Source organism: Cricetulus griseus (genome assembly GCF_003668045.3).
Source record: "Cricetulus griseus strain 17A/GY chromosome 1 unlocalized genomic scaffold, alternate assembly CriGri-PICRH-1.0 chr1_0, whole genome shotgun sequence".
In the NCBI taxonomy this organism is placed as follows: domain Eukaryota; kingdom Metazoa; phylum Chordata; class Mammalia; order Rodentia; family Cricetidae; genus Cricetulus; species Cricetulus griseus.
This window is the reverse complement of record NW_023276806.1, coordinates 217,469,388-217,489,595: the sequence shown is the minus strand read 5'-3', so window position 1 is coordinate 217,489,595 and position 20,208 is coordinate 217,469,388. Positions and strand designations below refer to the sequence as shown.

Genomic DNA, 20,208 nt, shown 5'->3' with positions numbered 1-20,208 from the left:
TGTCTTAACTATCTCCATGTGTGTCAGAGTTCTGACTGGCATCTGAATACGACATACCTTAGTCACTAAAGTTAAAATCTGAAGCCTATACCACACCCTCAAAACTGGCAATGTGCTTTATGCCACACTTGGATCTTGCCATGTGCACTGTGTCATGTGTCAATCAAGGTCACAGATCCGAATCCAAAGTATTTGCAATGCCATGTTGCTGGGATGGGCAAACTTTAGCAGAAAATAGGTATAGTGCCAAATCAAGCTAAGTTTAAATACATAAATGTCTATAAATACAAGATAACCTAATGCTTATCAGGCTACCCTACAGTAAGGCTTCATCTTCAGTTTCATAGACACATTTATACATGGTAAGTCAGGGCCTACAGCTGCCCTCAATAGCTTTTCCCATCAAGTAGTCCTTTGTTTGAGACATCCTCACCATGTAGCACAGGCTGGCCTTGAACTCCTAATCCTGCTGCAGTCTCCCCAGTGATCAGAGAATCATGTACCAAAATATCTGATACCATCAGGAATTCTTTTACAAACATCCCTTTCCAAAGGTTTTGAACAGCTAAATTCATTCCATGTATGTATCTCACCATGTTGGCCTGAAGCACTCAAGAAGAGTTCAAATGAGTGGCTTCTGTTTCTAAGTGGTATTTCCTACATGGACAATTCCTCTGGAATCAGCATCAATAAACAAGGGCCCAGGGCCCATACCTGGCCCACCACCACAGCTTTAATAGGAAAGAGCTGTGGGAAGTAGTTACATAACACCTAGTGTTGTGCATCCACATTAACAGTTCCATAGAGACCCACAAAAGCCTAACTTAGCATCTGACTCTATTTGAAAAGTTTATTCCCAACTCCCCAAGTCTTCAGAGGGGCTTATTAACACAACATAAGAAAGCAAAAACTGAATCCTGTCCTATAAAGCAGAACTGTCATAAATTCCCACAAAGGACTCACATCCCTGTCTGCTTAGCCAGCTGTTAAGATTGTAGGCAGAACTGAGATTCAAAGATTATATGCTCTCCCTTTTAGCTTAGCTCATTCATGGTGGTAATACAGCAAATGCTACTCTGTCTCCAGTTGCCTCTAATGAGGCTGCATCCACCACCAGAAGTCATTTTAGATGTAATGTTTTTATTTCTTTCCATGCCTATGTAAGCCTGAGCAGTTGATGGTTGATTTGCATTACTGTGTTTGTCTCACGGTCTCTGCCTTCAGAGTGAGAAGAACACTTTTACACTAGAGTTTAGAGAATATCTAAGCTTTGGCAGCTGACTTATAGTGGGTGAGAGTTCGGGCAGAAGGATCGGTGGCATTGATCCACTTGGGCATCCAATAATGGGTCAGCCAATCAGCCCGGCCTGGGTAATGGCGTTCAAAGATCTGGCGGTAGTAATAGCCTTCTTTAGTTTTGGGAGTATTGAAGGGAAACTTCTGGGCTGCTGTTGCCATCATTTCATCATCAACCTATAAGATAAATTAAGAACATCACATTTTTATTTGGATTTGCTCTAATAGCTAATACAGACCAAACTAAAGTAAAGGCATACTATAAATTACCAAGACCCATTATTTAGAAAAATTCTGAAACAAGCTATCTGAAACAGATGCAGTAGTATCTTAAAAATCCCCGTGCTTATTTCATATTTGGGTGCTCAGTGTATGATTTATTTGTTCCTAGGGTACCCAGACATATGGAAAAGGATCAGTGATGATTCCTAAGTGTCCCCTCCATGCCTGTTCTTTTCATCATCAATACTACATATTCTTTCATTCTTATGTAATACTTACAAAAGTGGTACTCTTTGTAGGAACTGTAATTCTCCTATAGACACAAACTAAATACAAAACAGAGATCCCAGGTCTCTGCTAAACTATATTGTTGCAGAAAATCTCTTTAAAGACAAACCTGATGTTCAACATAATCCTGTAGAATCTTAAACCAGGAGTTCTTAACTGAGGTGATCCCATCACTGAAGGCTTCTTTTGGTCTCCAGAGAATCTCTTTGGGTAGCAGGTTGGAGTCCTCAAACGTCTCTCGAAGGAGATGTTTTTCTATCCCATTCTGACATGAACATGAAAGGAGGGTCAGTGAAGTCATCAGCAGAGCCAGTGGCATTTTGGGTTTTTATCCAGAGTCGATTTACCTACTTTTGGAATTCTCATTTCTGGTGGCAGTGACAAGTAATAGGAGGAAAACCGATGATCCAGAAACGGGACTCTCAGTTCAAGACTTGGAGAAAACAGAAGACAATCTCAGCCAGAAGGCTGGTCAGCAGCTGCCATGTGTCCCAGAAGCTGCACCAGACTGGGCCATGCAGATTATAGACTTATGTTTCAGCCTCCTAATGGCCGCTCTGCGTGACTAGATACATGCTAAAGCCTGTACTCAAAAATCAAACCAGCATCTAGGGAGGGAAGCTTCCTTTTTGAAACTATCTCTTTCCTACTGTGTCTATGAAAAATTAACTGCTTCTCTAAGAGCAGAAGAGTCAGGAATCATGAGGGCAAATACCCCATCCTGTGTACAGAGTCCTAGTGACTCTGGTCAGGATGTGCAGACAGGTAAAACCTACGATTACAGCCCATTCAACTAAATACAATTCAGTAGAAGAAACTAAGCTATTGAATGGCAGGTGTTTATCTTGCACAATAAGGGTCTTCTATTCTTCAACAAGCCCGGTTAAACGTGAAAGCTCTAGCCAAGAAGAAATGGCACAAAGAAACATTTTTAGTATGTAATCTTATCCAACCTCGTGCATCTTCATTCCCAGTCCCCTCAGGACATTCTAAAATGCTTAGCAAGAGCAGCTGCTGCTTTCCCTCTAGGCCACATATGGCACATTATTGTTATGATTTAATGACACAAACCCTGCCTGCCACAGCTCAGAAGATGCTCTCTCCTCACCCAATGATAGCATCCAGGCCGGTAGCCCAGCTCTTTGGGGATAAGTTTAGTTAAAAGTCACTCTTTACAGTCAACTGCAAAGAAACGAAAAAGTAAGCAACTGATCCCATCGAGTTTTTCCCCTCTCCCTTCTTTCTTTTACAGCTGAGTATAAGGTTACCCGTGGGCAGCAGTAGTTCGGTCGGCTCGGAGAACATCAAACAGGTAGAGTTCCTTCAGCAGTCTCTCACTCTCCTCCTCTGCTTTCTCTGGAGAAGGAGCCTATTTAGTAGACCAAAAGGTGAGTGGCTTTGCTTTGGCACACAGGCAGCCTTTATCTTTCCCTTTTACATTGAAAATGAGTGATGAGGAAGACAGACAGACAGACAGACAGACAGACACACACACACACACACACACACAATGCTACACATCACAGAGACAGTATAGAAAACAGTCAAGTGATTCCAACTTTTCTTAACTCAGCCTGGAAATCTTTTCACTCCAGAGTGCTCACCTTGTGGAAATATATGTAGCCCTGTGTAAGTTCATCTGACCCTTCTCCAGAGAAGATCACCACGCTGTCTGTGTTCTTCCGAATATACTTGGAAATTAGATACATACCTTAATGAAAGAGAAATTAACATTGATGCCAATGTGTCTTATAGAAAGCCTTTAACTTAGCTTTCACAAACAACTGCAGGCTGAAATGTCTTCTTGGACTTTGAGTTAATATAAGCAACTTCCAAAATGATCACAGATATACTTAGGCAACCTTACTTAGGCAAGAAAATAGCCTAATCTTATAAATATGTTCCAAACTTATGTTCCTAGAGCAAGACTTTCTACCTCAAAATTTTGCTAACTTGAACCACTCTACTACCTAAATACCATGGCTTCAAACTAACATTACTACAGAAGAGTAACGCCTTGGGTAGTGCAAGGCTTTGGATGCAATTTGTTCTCCCAAGGACTCATGTTGGAAGTGTGGTCCATGGTGAAGGGAGAAGTGATGGGTAAAAGTCTGCTTGGGGTTACTTGGGTGCTCAAGAAACTTGCCTTGGAAGGTATTAAGGCAATTCCCAGGGGAAACCAAATTAGTTCTCCCAAGTCGATTGTTTAAAACAGAGCCCCTTTCTATTCTTGGCCTCTGGTTTCACTACAAAATCTCTCCCTCACTCGTAGCTCGTTGATGTCACCCACCAAGCACCATGCTGTTGGACTTTCAGCCCACAAAATTCTGAGTTAAAACAAAAAAAACACTCATTGTTAAAAAGTTGTTTACCTGGGGTTATGAACTAACAGAAACAACTTAGTTTTAATTGTTTTACTCTTTTTCATTATCACTCCTCACTTCCAAACTCCACATCTGATTAAGGTTCTGCATGGTATTAAAACGTGCTTGCTTGGCACCCGTTCTACATCTCTCTACACTCCCATCTCCTCCAATCTCATTCCTATTCTTCTTAGCGCTTCTGCACCATGAAAATTCAATCACAGCCAATGTTATAAATGTGGTTATTTAACTATGTTTCAGAAGGCCAAACCATTGTTAATACCCAAGGGTTTTTATTGTACTCCAAAGTGAGTTTTAAAAAGAGGCCTACTCAGCTAGTAGCATTTTAAGGGCTCAACAACTTTGGGTCTATCTGACTTGTGGTCCACTTCTTGTTTCAGAATGTGTCCACCAGCTACAACTAGTAGTGCTTGCATGACTTGCTCTAAGTAATAACGTAAATAATAACTAGGAATGGGTAAGCTGTGTCACGGAGTATTATAATACATCTACATAAGAACTCCTCAAGGAAAATGTATTATAGTACAGATCTATTTCCCCATTTTATAAAGAACACTGTTCCCAGATGGACAGTGGTGGTACACACTTTTAATCCCAGCACTCGGGAGGCAGAGACAGGTGGGTCATGGTGAGTTTGTGGCTCACTTGGCCTACAGAGTGAATTCTAGGACAGCCAAGGCTACACAGAGACACTGTCTTGAAAAAAGTAAAAACAAACAAACAAACAAAAGAACAGTTCTCCCTCAGTATTCATTTGGGATGGGTTCTGAGACCTCCCTTCAGCTACCCATATCTTCCGATGCCTCAGATTCTTAGAAAATGATAGTATTTGCACATAACCTATACACATATACAGGCATATACTATTTTACTGTGTTTGGCTTTTGTGGTAGTTTGAATGTAATTGGTTCCCATTAGGAGGTGTGGCCTATTGAAATAGGTGTGGGCTTATTAGAGGAACTATGTCCCTGTGGAGGTGGGCTTTGTTCAAGCTTTTTTGCTCGGTGTGACTCCGACTATGTCTGCCTGCAATCCACCATGTCCCACCATGATGATAATGGACTGAACCCCTGAAAATGTAAGCCACCTCAAATGCCTCAGATGAAGTTCCATTTCTTACAAATTAAAAAACTGGCAAGCCTGCAATGAACAAATATACTGCATCGTTTTCCCACAGCTTAGATCATCAACAGCAATGAGATATTCCTAAGTCAAGGTACTTGGTATTATGGCCCAACTATAATCATCCAAGATACTTTACACAAAGAAAATGGAAGAAAAGGGAGCCAAAACATGTGTCCATTCTAGTGACGCCATAAATGCCAGATGCACAGCAGTCCTCCTGCTCGGGTCCTTGGGTGCTGAACCACCCACCAGGTGTGAGTCAGCACACTGGTTACAACAGAAGAGTTCATATAAAGTGTAGGAAACAGAACCTAGTATATACTATGTGCTTAGTAAACGTGAACTGTTACTTATTTTTATGAAGCATTCTTTAAGACTGTAGGCAGAGCTGACCTTGTAAATTCAAGTTCACAAGATATGGTGATGATAGTCATTAAAAGCACTTCCTCCGGTTGAAAAGAAATTCAGGACACTCTTAAATGGTCTTAAAACTGTAATATAAAAAGCTATATAGAAATTTTGCTTGTATTCATATTTAGACGATTTTTCTTAAACTGAAATCATCTTACATAAACTGAAATCATCTTAAACCTTCTCCGTGTTCAGTATTAAAACTTTTCACAACAAAATCCCTTACCTACAGATGCTCGAACTGTTGTAATGTCGTAAGTTTCCAAGGAAAATATGACCTCATCCAGGGCCTGAATGCCTTCTTCAGAATTAAATAAGACTTCGTGATGCTCGCTTCCAATATAATTTGCCACCTGATTGTTAAGAAAAATCCATATGTTTGTTAAAGAGCTACTTTTGAAAGTGAAACAGACCAGTTCCTCTCAAAGCGTCCTGAATTAACATGGTGAAAAGAAACAAAGCGAAAGACTCAACTGTCTCTCCAAAACACTATGGCAAGAAGCAGTACAGACCACCGCATGCTGGTGGAAGCTTGCTGGGTGCCTCTGCCTGGCCCTCATCCCCACTCAACCACGGGAAGTACATCTACTAGATCTTTCCAAATCACAGCTAGAGCCGGACAGTCCAAGTTCCAATCAGTGCACCGCTCTCTCCTACTTTACCTAACCTACCCCATTTCTCTCTAGTCCAACCCGGTCCTCTTTTAAGCACCATTTTTTGCTGAGACGAAATGCCTAATTTTATATCCAGCATGTTGGTCCTACACAAACAGCCTTCTACTTCCAGCATATACCTATATGTTGAGATTCTTCTCTGGGCCTTTCTCAGCCACATTAGGTCTTTCCAGAGCTAGAACCACATCTGCAGAGAGTTGTGTGGACAAGGCCTGCTCTGCCTACAGTTCTGAAAACCACAATGCTTCATAAGAAATAAAATTACAGCTCACATTCACTAAAGTACTTACAACACACCATCTATACCACACACTCCATATGAATACATATTTTAACTTTAAAACTATCCCACTGCAAGCTGTGTGTGTGGTGGCTCATGCCTGTGACCCCACAAGATGGGGAAATCCCACTTGGGAGTTTGAAATCCAATGATTGCTATGAGCTTACAGCCAGCCTAGATCATACAGTAAGTTCCAGCCCAGACTAAACTAAATATAAGACCCTGCCTCAAACACACACACACACATACACACACACACACACACACACTATCTCATCATACTACTGAAAATACTGTTGTGTAACAGTGAAGACTTCCACAGTAGAATCAGGACTTGAAACCATTAAGTAGACTTCAAAGCCTGAAGTGTTAACACTGACCACACCTTCACTCTCAGAAGACAACTATAATCACTGAGTCTTTGTCAAGACTGTTGGGACACTGTGGATTAGAGTACCCAGTGAGCTGGGCGGTAGTGGCTCACATCTTTAATCCTAGCATTCAGGAGGCAGAGGTAGGTGGATCTCTGACTTTGAAGCTAGCTTGGTCTACAGAATGAGTTCCAGAATAGCCAGAGAAACCCTGTCTCAAAAAACCAAGTACCCAGTAGGTAAAAGTCTAGCACTTCCGTTCTATTTTAAATATTTCCCGGGATCAGTGGCAGAAACAGAAGCAACACTATTATCAACACTGTTGTTTTGTTTAAATGCTGTGGGTCTTCTCACAACTGATTCTTCAGCCTCAGCTTCACCAGAACCACAGATCCTCATTACAAAGCAGCATAAAAACTCCCTCTGAAACTTCGAATGCCAGGCCCCATCACGTGCACGGCTCTCAGCATTTTCTCCCAAGTTTCCACATTAGCTCACCAAACTCTGAACACTCCAGCCCAAAGCTCCAAAGTCCTTCCACAATTCTTCCAGACAACATGCTCAGATCTGTCAGTCACAGCAACAGCCCATAATCCCAGTACCAATTTCTACCCCAGATTGTTCTCTATGGCTGTGATAAAGACCGTGATCAAAATCAACTTGGGGAGGGAAGAGTTTATTTGGATTACATATTCTGAGTCACAGTCCATTACCAAGGCAAGGACTCAAGGTTTGGGAACTAAAGCTAAGAATCTGGAGCCAGGAGGAGCAAGCAGTGCTCTTCCATGGTCTCTGTTTCAGTTCCTGCCTACAGGTTTCTGCCTCACGTTCCTCACCTTGGATTCCCTCAATGGACTGTGACAAGGAGTATGTAAACCAAATAAGTCCTTTCCTCCCCAAGCTGCTTTTGGTCATGGCCTTTATCGCACAGTAATGGCAGGCAAACTAGGACGGCTTCAACTTGATTTTGAGTCTAATAACATGACTAAGTTCTAAATACACAATGGACAGGTTATAATGTACCTTTCTAGCGGCTAGTAGATCAGGGCTGTCTTCCATGCCAATTGCAAATGTCTGGAGTGGATACTGTACTTGAGCCTCCTTGAGTTGCTTCAGCAGGGAGGCGGCAACCAAGCTCGAGTCCAGGCCCCCTGCAGCACGAGAACAAGCCCGATAGTTACATGCCTTCATTAGACAGGGCAAAGGCGATGACACACCTGCTAAACATCTGGATTGGAATTTGACTCTTAAGATCTCCAAGTTTTATAAATTGAAATCAAGTTTAGTAAGTAAAGAATATAACACATAAATTTTACTGGCCCCTACAATGGTAACTATATCTAAAGTGGTTTAGAAGAAAATCAGTTCACAGGATTATAAGGAATGTGTACCAACCACCTCTTACACTAGCAAATATAGCCTATAAGCACATCTATAATAAAGCTCAGGGCCAGCTGGTATTTCATTTAAATACCAGCAAAATGGTATGTTTCTTTAAATTGACTTCACCTGATAAAAGGCAGCCGATCCTCCTGTCCGTCATCAAGCGCTTCCTGACAGCACTGTCAAACAGGATACGAAGATTGCTCTTCACCGTTTCTAACTCAAAGCCTATCAACACAGAAAGTAAATGAAACAGCCCCAGAGAAACTGAGCTAGCTGAGGTAAGGCATGCAGTCCCCTATACCACCGTGATGGCCGTGCCACGAGGAGATTCCCACCACCTCCAAATCAAAGAGCAAACATATCTTGGAATCAAAATGATTCGGCAGTGTGAGTGGCTCCTGTGCTTTCAGGGGTAGGCGTTGGGCACCAGTCACCTTGGAAGAGTTTCTCCACGCTGTCGTAGAGGGCGTGCAGTGGTTCATCTCTGCAGTGATGGTATTTCACCATCTCCACAGATGCAACTTTGCCATTTGGTTTTAAATCCAAAACTTCGTAGTGTCCAGGAAGGAAGGGCTCCACTTTTAAGAAGGGAGTTGTGGAGTGCTTTAAGGAAACGAGCCCTGCAGATGCACAACAGCAACACATGCAATTGAGTGCTTCTCTACAGGCTTTACAGTCGGCTAACATCCTCTAATTCCTGTTCCCCTTTAAATACAAGTATATGTCCGCTATGCAAACCAACAGTGGGAGAAGAAATAATTACCCAAAAACCTACATCTGTTTACTAAAGAGGTCAGAGTGGCATGGAGATAGAAGACAAACTTCATGGACTTGTAGTTATTTGATGCAATGGGAAAATGACTCTTGATTCCATTTCAAGATCATTTCTGAATATAGTGTGACATAAAGATTCCAGACTTCACCTTTTAACCCGTGTTTGTCCGGGTGTTACATTTTCTCAGAATGCCCTCACTGAATGACCCTGCTCCCTCTATTTAAATCTTGGACATCTACCTCCTTTCCCTATCAGAAATTTCAAGTCAAGGAAACCTATTTTTTAGATGCCTATAACATTTCCAAAGAATAAAACTTTTTTAAAGGGAAAGTTGATTTTCTTCCAGAAAACAAACAAGAAGACATTTAAGTCCGAGAAAATAGAGAAATCAAAATGTTAACATATAGGCAGGGTTGTGGCCCTTTTGGGTGTAGCTTCGGAAAGAGAGGAGTTTGAGGCATGTGTGTCCCCCCCACATCTGGCCAATTTGCAGATCCCATAGGGAGAGCAGGGAAATGCTCCAGCGGTTCTTTGTATTTTCTGCTAAATGTTCCCCAATAAACACCCATTTATAATTTCTCTTGGGTCTAGTGACATAATTACACCCTTGCCTTCATTAACATCATGATATTTTGTCAAGCATTTCTGTCATCATTGAGGCATTTTTAAAAAAAGACCATGGTTCCCACAGCTTTACCAAGCAAAATGACCCACTATCAGGCACTCAGAAGCCGGCACCTCTCCCTAAGCAGCTGCCATATAATGTGTGTGAGAAAGCCATAACTTAAGCTTCTTCAAGCAGTTCTTATATATAGGCATTAGCTTCCTTGAAACAAAAGCCAATGTTTCACTGTCAGTAGTTAACACCCTATCCACACAGATACTTGTTATAATTGACGATGAGTTTCTTAACCCAGTCAGGATGCACAGAATTTAGAGGCCGAAGGCGGCCAGTGTTCTCGTGAGTTGGCAGAGCTCGAATGCTGCACACCCCAGTAGAGGATGCCAGCCACTGGCAGGTTAAGCAGAGAACTGTGCTGAGGTGTTTTGAAAGACCGATAAAGGAACACAGCCCTACAAGTGACATCATTCAGTCTGTGTGGTGGTTCCAAAGAGCACGGCCCCTATAGGCTCATGTTTGAATACTTGGTCCCCAGTGGATAGGACTGTTTGGAAAGGATTAGGGGGTGTGCCTTGTTAGAGGTATATCACTAGAGGTGGCCTTTGAGGTTTCAAAAGCCCACATCATCCCCAGTCAGCTCTCTCTGCCTCATGCTTATGGATAAAGATTCGAGCCCTCATCCGCAACCTGCCCTGCCTGCCACCATGATGACGTCATAGACTCTAACCCTCTGAATCTGTGAGCCCCAAATGAACTCTTGTGTTAGTCATGGCATCTTATCACAGTAGCAGAAAGGTAATTAAGACAGTCAGGAAAAGGACAGAGTTAAGGATGCAGAAAACAACCAAACTTCAGAGAATAAACTATTCGTGAGATCACAGTTCCCTATCAAGGAGCCATTAGGTCTAAGGGTCCAAAGGACAGCCATGAGAAGCAGGATGGACTCCTGCTTTTATGCCCTTTGCCAGGTTTCCCTAACAGGACTTTAGGTAAGTGATGCATAATGCCCTGTGCTGCTTGTTGATAGACCAAGCATCCGTTAATACCCAAACTATAGTTAGTGTGCTAAGAATTCTTTAAGAGATCAAGATCCTTGTTTCAAGCCACATTAAATCTGAAAACCAAATGGCAAAGGATTCAAGATAGCAAAGATATATTATAGAAAACTTGATACTAGTCGCTTACCAAATTTGCTGCCAGAAAATGCTATGTGTATTAGCAAGGTATCTATTGCTGTGATAAAATACCCAAGATAGGGCTAGAGAAATGGCTCAGTGCTCAAAAAGCACTGACTGCTCTTCCAGAGGTCCTGAGTTCAATTCCCAGCAACCACATGGTGGCTCACAACCATCCACAATGAGGTCTGGTGCCCTCTTCTGGCCTGGAGGCATATATATATATATATATATATATATATATATATATATATATATATATATTCCCAAGATAAAATATTTAAAAGGGAATATTTATTTTAGCTTACACATTTGTGTCACAATGACCAAGCCCATGGTCACTTGGCCCTATCTGTAAACCATGGCAGAACTACTCTGCATGCAGAAGAAACCTGTTCATTTCCTAGTGGCCAGAAGAGTCAGGGACTACAGAATACCTGGTCAATAAAGTGCCTGCCCAGCAAACATGGGGACCTGAGTTCAGATCCGCAGTACCCACAAAAAACCTGGTAGCAGTGTTCTGCATCTCTAACTCCAACACAGGGAGGGCAGGACAGGGCAGACAGGTAGAGGCCTGGAGCCCAGTGACTACCCAGTTTTGCTTAATCAGTGACATCAGTGAGCCAAGTACAGCCAAAGACTGCCACAAAAACTAAGACGGAACCAGATATAGTGGTGCACACTATATCCCAGTACTCAGGAGACAAAGGCAGGTGGATCTCTGTGAGTTCTAGACCATCCTGATCTACATAGTGAGTTCCAGGACAGTCAGGGTTAAACAGTGACTCAAAACAAAAAAAAAGGTAAGAGTGATAGAAGAAGACATCCAATGACAGTGTCTGGCCTCTATATGTGCACATGCACGCATGAGCATGCACAGATACACATACACTCACAGAGAGAGAGAGAGAGAGAGAGAGAGAGAGAGAGAGAGAGAGAGACCACACACACAAGAAAAAGTAGGAGAGGGGTGATCAGGATGTCAAATCCTCTTCACACTGAGTATCAATCTACTAGTCATTTGTAAACTTTTTGATTGACACCTATAGGATTTGCAGTATCATCCAGGAAGAAACAAGCTCAGAATAGTAAAATACCATTATTACCTTTAGCTTCTGAACACACAGCCAGAAATCCATCTTCTGTCATGGCTTTAAACAAGGGCCTGACTCCATAGGTATCTCTGCCCAGAAAAACTTTCTTGTTGGCAGTGTCCAGCAAGATGAATGCAAACACCCCATCCAACATACAAATGGTTTGCTCGATACCTCCTTTGTCATAGAGATGCAGGATAATCTCACCATCCACATTGGTCTGATACTCGAATTCAAAGCGTTGTTGTAGCTTAAGGAAACAGAGCAAACAAAATGTTAGTATCCTATGCATCCACTAGGAATCCTGATTCAGTATTTTTTTAGGGTCTATAATCAGTCCATGTGCTTTGATGATTTTTTAAAAAATGTGGCATTATCAAAATCTACCTTGTCTTAACTCATACTTCTGTAAATTCTCCCCCAAAAGGCTGAACTCATGACAGTACAGATTGCATTCTGGTAAACAGGACACAGAGGGAAGGCATCAGAGCAGTGACACATGAAAGGATCCAAGTGCATCATTACACACCATGGTTCACACTATGTGGTACATTTGCATAGACAGCCATCCTTTGCTTCAGGACCCCAGCCCCCAAATAATTAACTACAGGTGGTTTAGTGCCATTTCCAAAATGGCACTATTTACATATAATCTACACACAGCCTCCTGTATACTTACACCATTTCTAGATGTAGAACGCTTAATACAAAATGCTTTAGAATATAATTGTTATGCAATATTATGCAGGATGTAAAAACGTGGACATGTTCAGTATAGACACAATTTTCTCCCAAACATTTTCCACGAATCTGTGTTCCAATCTTTGAAGGTAGAATACAAGGATATGTATGGATAAGGACAGTCCAACAAACTAAGAGAACAGTTTGCCTGGTTACCATGTCACTAAAAATGTGTCTTCAGCAACTGTCAACTTTTGGGTTGGGACACAGAATCAGCTGAGGTTCTTCTTGCTCATTCTCAAAGACCTACCTTGAAAACATACAGGAAAAGGACAAAACTAGTCATCACTCCTTGCTGCCAAATGAATGATTCCATTACAACAACACGGTCCAAACCCAAGCTGCTAATCTCCAGGGGTGGAAAGCATCCAGACCTTCCTTGCCAGTGGTGACATTAAAGCTACTTCTCAGAGACAGACAAAATGACCATGGGCTTTATCATCAGTTCATATGCCCTATAGGAAGAGCAATGAGCCTTTCACTGTCACCTCCAACAAAGTGAAGAGGTTTGAGTTGTGCCCAGATTCTAAGACTTTCTAAGCATACCACCAACACTACAACAAAGCCTCTATATCCCCACTTCAGACTTGTACTGTGTTTTCAATTCATATGTATGCCTCAGGTCTCTCCATCCCAAACATGTGGGTCCTTGTGTAAAGCATGCACAGTATTGTCAAAACATGGGCTTTGGGTGCCTTTACAATACTACCATCTGGACACTCTTCAAATAAGGGACTACCAGGGTAATCCTAACTCAATGAGGTGGGGTTTGAAATCCTACCCACTGGCTGGAAACACTCTACAGCCTTGCAAATAGTTAGCATCCCTTCACTCTCTTTTCCAAAAGTAATTTATTCAGAAAGGAGGTGTTCATTGACTGAAAATTCCCAAGTACTAACTCTAACTCCTGGAATGATGCTCCTATATACTGCTCCTGCCACCTTCCTAGTCACATTGGCATGCGACTTGTTGTAGGCCTCTGGTCGATCTTTGTTGTCTCCTGGACCAGCAAATACTATTTTGTGTTATCAAAACTTGGGGTGGAGAAAGAACTTTGATGCTATATATCTGAAAATAGGTAAGATTAAACTTGTTCATTCTACTCTTAGACAAGTTTCTAGCTGTTTCATTGGCATAAGTTTAGATGCTTGATAGAAACAGCAGAAAGTGTTTCTTTGCAAATATAACATATACTTTTTAAGATATTAACTTTTAACATCTTAACAAAATTAATGAGTAGCAATGCTGTCAAAATAAACCAGGTATTTCCTAACCTCAGACAAACCAAGATATTTCCCGCCCCACTTCAGAGAGATGCTGGACAATACTGACAGCACAACTTGGTCACCTGACTTAATGATACCTGAGTCTCTCCCACCTCACTCCCTTCCTCCACTCCTAACTTCCCTCTTTACATTTCATCTCTTAGCTTTGTATACAGCAGACTTTTAATAAAGGTATATTTGCTAACTGGCCAAACCCTACAGTTTGCAAGCAAACTGGCAAACAAAAACTTTTGTTCAGGAATGAGATTAGCCAACAGATAGCTGGGATAAAAAGCCTACCAGTGAAGGATAGGCACAGAAATTTCAAACTTGACCAAGAAACATTATAACCAAATGACTAAATCTTCCCTAAAAAACATGTGTACCGGGCGAGCACACACACATAAACACACATCAAAAAAAAAAAGAAAGAAAGAAAGAAAGAAAGCAAAACAAAAATAAACATTTTTAGGGGAAACTTTAACATGAATTGGATATTAGATGTTATGGAGTCTTATGTTTACTATTAAAGTTAGCTAAGACAGACAAATGGTTTTATAGTGTAGAGGAAAGGTATTATTCTGGTTTGATAGATATCATACTAGAATAGTTAGTTCAGCATAACAAGAATGTGCAGACCTTAAGAGAGGTAAAATAAATACAGGCAGATATTAACAATTATCAATTTTCATGCACATTGCTCTGCAGCAATTAAAGGTTGGTTGATGAAGGCGTTAATGAGCTTGCAAACATAGCAAGGAGTTCTATTTGTGCAATCTCGTAAATTACGGATTTAATGTTTTCCTTATGAAAACATTATAGTCGAATAATCCTGGATTGGGAGGTTCTGATCATGTCTGGCTTACGGCATCAACATTTCTATCCCCTCACCCGCTCCTGTCCTAAGGCACGGCAGTAGAAAGCCGGTCCAGCTTAAACCCTGCAGAGACTTAATGTACTCCTGCCTCCAGCCACCTTTCTACCACTTGGCTCCTACTAAGTGTGGAACAGCAATAAATTTCTCAGTGGCCGTATTACATAATGCTACAGCGATCATCACCTCCCAAGTTTTCAATTCTATCCTTCCTTTAAGTCCTCAATGGCTACTGTCCTTGGAATGATACACCAGATTCTAGCCTGTTGTCTTCCCAGCCCCACGTTTTCCCTACCCACTCAGTCTATCATCCCTGAGTGCTTCCTATTCCAGGGCTGCACACGTGCTACCCTTCACCCTGAGAAACACTCTTCCCAGCTGTGCTAGTGGTCCCTGTCATTCGGTCTCAGTTTAAGTCTTAGTTCCTCGGGTGACTGTCCCGATTCGAGTCTCCTGCACACAGCTCTCGAATATGCATAACTTCGACGTTGGCTCTTTCAGAAAGTTCATTATACAGTGACTCCGTCTCCTAACAGAACAAGTTCTATTGCAGTTTAGAACTAACCATCTTTTTCCCTACTGTACCTCTGCCACCTAACACAGATCATAACACAGCCCTAATAAACATTAAAATTTGTAATAGAAAAAAGATGCATTGGCATCCCCTTTTAATCATGTTTTTAAAACCTAGGTCATTTTACCTTTCTCTGTCAGTGTTCTATATAGCTACATGACCAGAGCAAATGAGGTGAGAACACAGGAAAAGGTTAGCAAAGCCAAGAGTATGACACAGAATATGAACATCATAACCACTACATCTAGGGTTTAATTATAGACAGCTATCTCCAGCCTCACTCTGCTTACCGCCTTGTGGTTGTAAATTTCACCATTGTAACAGAGCCACAGATAAGGGTATTTCTTCACTCTTATTGGCTGCATTCCAAACAGGGGGTCAACCACGGCCAACCGGTGAAATCCAAAGCAGCAGTTGGTATATCCATTGACATTCTCAAAACGAAATGCATCTGGCCCTCTGTGTGCAATCTTCATTGCACTCAGGCACTGCACGGAAAGGCAGTCATCGCTGCCAAAGAGGGCCCAAATGCCACACATCCTGCAGGAGAACTGCAGGCACTCTGTGGAGAAAAGCACAGTGGGCTCACATTCAGTAACCAAGCCTTGATTCCAGAAACTTACACAAGTCTCTCCAAAAAGTTGGACTCAAACCATCTCTATCTGCAGCAGTTTTCCATTGGGTTGGCAGGCAAATGAGAAGACTTAATTTGCTTACAAATATTAAAAAATACAAGTGAGCTTTACATTCAACCAGACACAGAAGCTTAGCATCCAGCCAAAGCCCACATCTCTCCCACCTTAGGATTTGGTGGGAGTCAGACCCAATAACAGCCACATCACATTGTGTCTCTGTAGCCCAGGATTGCTCCCAAGGTCAATGGCTGGCTTGGCTGGCTCCAAGCTAGGAAGTGATCCCAGTATCAGCATTCTCCAGTTGAGAATCTCAAAGAAAACCAACCGTGGGAGGCTCTCTGTGTTAGTACAGGCTCTTCCTGAGCCTCTACAATTAAATACCCTTTCTTTATCTGTACTTTGTGCAGGTCAAATACAAAGGGAATAAATAGGAGCTTATAAGCACTATTATGTAGTGTGAATACATCTCACCAAGCATGTCATAACTTCTAGCTTAACATCTAAATGGTTTCTCTAAACGTGATGTAGAATAAGAAAACAATAATCTGATAGCTAATATGCTAACAAGCACTTGAGCTGACTGAGGATATAAAATATTTGCTATGGCTAGGTCTTGTGGTACATCATCCCAGCACAGGAGGTGGGGGTGGGGGTGGGGGTAGAGGCAGTGTGATCAGGAATTCAAGGCCATCCTGTGCTACATGAGATCTTGTCTCAACAACAGAAAAGTTCAGTATCAAAATGTCCTCGATGACAAAAATATTCTCAGATATGTACCTCAAAGCTGCATGGGTTAGTGAGTAAAATAGTTGAGATACGGAGAGATGAAGCAACGTTGGGGAAGGGGCCACTTAGATCCCTGTAGACCAGGAAGCAAGTAATTCCTACAAATGTCACTTGAATATCGCTAGCTCAAAATTGTTTAATAAAGAATCTCCAACTAGCAAATAGTACCGTATCTGCTTAAAATGCACATCTGCAAGAAATGGCAACATAATCTGGAAAACCACCCTAAAGACACACAGGCTCACATCAGCCACTCTGAACAATCCTTCGAATTATTCCATCTGGATCGAAGGTTTGATGCACATTGAGCAAAACCAGATCCAATCATAAAAAAAAAAAAAAAAAAAAAAAAATGCCATCAAGCAAAGAAACTTGAAGACAAAGTGCAAGTGACATGCAGTTCCTTCCACAATGCTATCCAAATAGTCTACAGTGGGACTGGTTTGTGCATTCAGCAGGAAAATGCAGAGTTTGGAGGGGTGGCTGGTTTTTAGTTGTTTTTGGTTTTTTGGTTTTTTCGAGACAGGGTTTCTCTGTGTAGCTCTGTAGACTAGGCTGGCCTCAAACTCACAGAGATCCACTTGCCTCTGCTTCCTGAGTGCTGGGATTAAGGTGTCCAACACCAACACCTGTCAGAGGGGTGGCTGTTACTAAGCAATGTTTGACTCAATGCCAATGAGAAGTGGCTTAGCCACATAGCTTTAACCACAATGTCTCCATCAAATCCCTCCCATGGGAGCTCAGGGAACCCCAAGGAAGCCGAAGCAGAAGGAATATGGGAGACTAAGGGGATGGAGAACAGGCCCTCTAAAACAACTGAGCAATGCTCATACAAACTCAAGGGACACTGACGAGGCAAGCACAGGGCCTACACAGGTCTGCACCAGGTCTTCTGCCTATGTTCTATAGCTTCCAGTTTAGTTCTGTGGAACTCTTGAATGTGTAGACGAGTGGATCTCTATTCTTACGCCTTTTTCTTGGGGCTGCCTTAATTTTCTATTGGCTTGTGTTGTCCAACTTCAATATGACAGTTTTCATTTTATCTTATTATATTTTATTTTATTGCGTTTTGTTATCTCTTAGAAGCCAGTTCTTTTCTAAGGAGAGACAGGAAGGGAGTGTCTCCAGATGGAAGAGAAGGTGGGGAGGAACTGGAAGGAGTAGAAGGAGGGGAAACTGCGTTCTGGTTATATTGCAGGAGGAAAATAATAAAAGGGGAAAAGAAAGAAAAGTGGATTTGTAACGCACTTTGAAAATCAGTTGTGATCATCAGAAAATCATTTACTTAGGTCTTACGGCTCTTTAATGAATTGTCTGTTACATGAAACATATGCCAGCCACTTATGAGTGGAAATAAGAGTTTAAAATACCTTCCTTTAGTTGGAATAAGGAAATTCAAACTCTTTCTTTGTAATTGGAATCGGTCTTCTATGCAGGGAGAGGCCCTCCTTGTACCTCATTTTCCTCAGTGTTATCTGTCCCTGTGGTTTTCCACATCTCATGGTTAACTTCTATAGCAGTGTTGTCCAGAGGGAATGTGAACCATATGTGTGATTTTAATATACTAATAAACTCCGTCAAAAAGGCAAAAGAAAGTACTGAAATGAATTGTAAATGTACCTTAACATGGCACACCCCAAGCAAAATAATCAATACAATATAATCAAAATTAATTGTATTTTACACTTAAATTATTAAAACCAGGCCAGAGGAATAGTTCAGACGTTAAAGTCTAAGGGTCACAACCAAATCCATAGAAGTTCGGTTTTCAAATCATCAAAATTACACTTTGTAAAGCATCTCAGTTTAGACTAGCCAGTGTTTCTAGAGGTCAGTGCATGCAAGTGAATGGATCCTGTGGCTCCCCGGGCGGACAGCGCCGCTAAGGTGCCGTCCAGAAATTCTATTGAACAGAAATTCTACTCTACTGATGATCTACCAAAACTTCACAGGATCTCCTTATTTTAAAATCTCAATCATTAACCCGTGGGCTTGTGCAAGTCTTATTCTAATCAATATTACATCAATATTATACATAATCAACGAAAAGAGTTAACTGTTAAGGGCTGTAGGCCCCGGGCCAAGCAAAACAAAACTTGTCCTTGTATTTTAACGTTATATTAATCCGAAACCAGGCCTGTGAACAGCTGCCCATTATTAAGAAAAAGCAAGCCTTTGCCTTTTTCTGTACTCGGCGGCCTTGCAAGTGTGGAGCTGGGCTGGGGGAGGGGCCGGGCAGCAAGGTGAGTGGGGGCTCGATAAGCGGGATCCAGACAGTTCACCCCCAGTCCACCCCCAAAGAGCCTCGCTCTAGAGCGAGGGAGAGCCTGGGTCCTGCGCGACCACCAGGCCCGAGAACTAGCCTGGGGCGCCCAACTGCGGCTGGTCTTGTGCAGGCTTCCAGCTGGTCCCAAGCAAGGCCCTCGGATCGCCGAACTTTCCCAGGCTTAGACGTCAGACAGTAAAAAATAATAACATTTACGGCGTCCTGACTAAGGCCACCGTGGTCTCCGGTCTGGAGCGGCCCAGCCTCCACGAAGCACTTCGCTCTTGTGAGAGCTTCCCGGGCCATCTCCGTCCCAGGTGCGCAACAATCGCCCCGCGTCCGCCCCGCCCTGGCACCCGCTGCACCGCAGCATCTGTCCGGCGCCGGCCGGTGTGTTTGGTACCCGCGTGCCCGGGACCTGTGTGCCGGCGCGGACCGAGCATCCTCCGGCCTCCCGGGCGTGCACAGCGCACCGCCCCGAGCATCAGGGTCCCGCTTACCTGCTCGCTGGTGGCTAGGGCCAGAGGAGGCGGGAGAGGAGGCAGCACAGGGACACGAAGGAGCAGAGGACTGCTTCTTACCTTAGAGCAGCCGGGCTACTGTAACGCGTGCGGGAAGTTTCATCATATCGCCGGGACCCAACCCGTGCGCAGGGGTGTGGCCCGCAGTGCTGACGTGCGACGCCAGGCGGGGCTGAGGCCATCGCGAAGAGGCAGCTTGGGGCCAAGAGAGTTAGGAGATAATTCGGCTTGCTTCTGTTCTTTTAGGTGCTGTGACCCTGTATGCGGGATGACCTCAGAGGTCGGGCCCAGGGCCTCACTGGCTACCCCAGGTTACCTAGCTGACCAATGAGAAGTCTCCCTACTTGGGATGTTTTAGGGAATTCATCATCAGTTGAGAACAGTGTCCCATACTCCAATCAACAGTAGATCACCCCCTCCTTAGTAGTACATAGTCTTCAGTA

The 20,208-nt window shown here is 42.7% G+C and overlaps 1 protein-coding gene across 2 annotated transcripts; it reads right to left on the bottom strand.

Moving 5' to 3' along the window:
* Nucleotides 1–824: 824 nt before the first annotated feature.
* On the bottom strand, nucleotides 825–19,948 carry Asns (asparagine synthetase (glutamine-hydrolyzing)). 2 transcript variants are annotated; one of them, XM_027389897.2, is made up of 12 exons: nucleotides 19,826–19,948; nucleotides 15,848–16,119; nucleotides 12,116–12,353; nucleotides 8,872–9,057; nucleotides 8,561–8,662; nucleotides 8,075–8,202; nucleotides 5,953–6,079; nucleotides 3,411–3,517; nucleotides 3,075–3,175; nucleotides 2,158–2,239; nucleotides 1,916–2,071; nucleotides 825–1,473 (listed from the first exon to the last, which is right to left on the bottom strand). In XM_027389897.2, exons 2-12 carry the CDS (start codon nucleotides 16,094–16,096, stop codon nucleotides 1,264–1,266), a joined length of 1,686 nt encoding a protein of 561 aa, XP_027245698.1. In that variant the 5' UTR covers nucleotides 16,097–16,119; nucleotides 19,826–19,948; the 3' UTR covers nucleotides 825–1,263. The 2 variants fall into 2 exon arrangements, with proteins under 2 accessions (XP_027245698.1, XP_027245697.1); XM_027389896.2 differs by having other exon boundaries at nucleotides 19,745–19,885.
* Nucleotides 19,949–20,208: the final 260 nt, after the last annotated feature.

Bases quoted from the DNA above. Each gene is read 5' to 3' on its own strand.
- Asns (XM_027389897.2), bottom strand. From the start codon at position 16,096: ATGTGTGGCATTTGGGCCCTCTTTGGCAGCGATGACTGCCTTTCCGTG. The intron at 9,058-12,115 runs GTAATAATGGTA...GTGCATCTGCAG, and splicing joins TGTGTGTTCAGAAGCTAAAG to GGCTCGTTTCCTTAAAGCAC. The intron at 6,080-8,074 runs GTACATTATAAC...CTTAACAATCAG, and splicing joins ATCTACTAGCCGCTAGAAAG to GTGGCAAATTATATTGGAAG.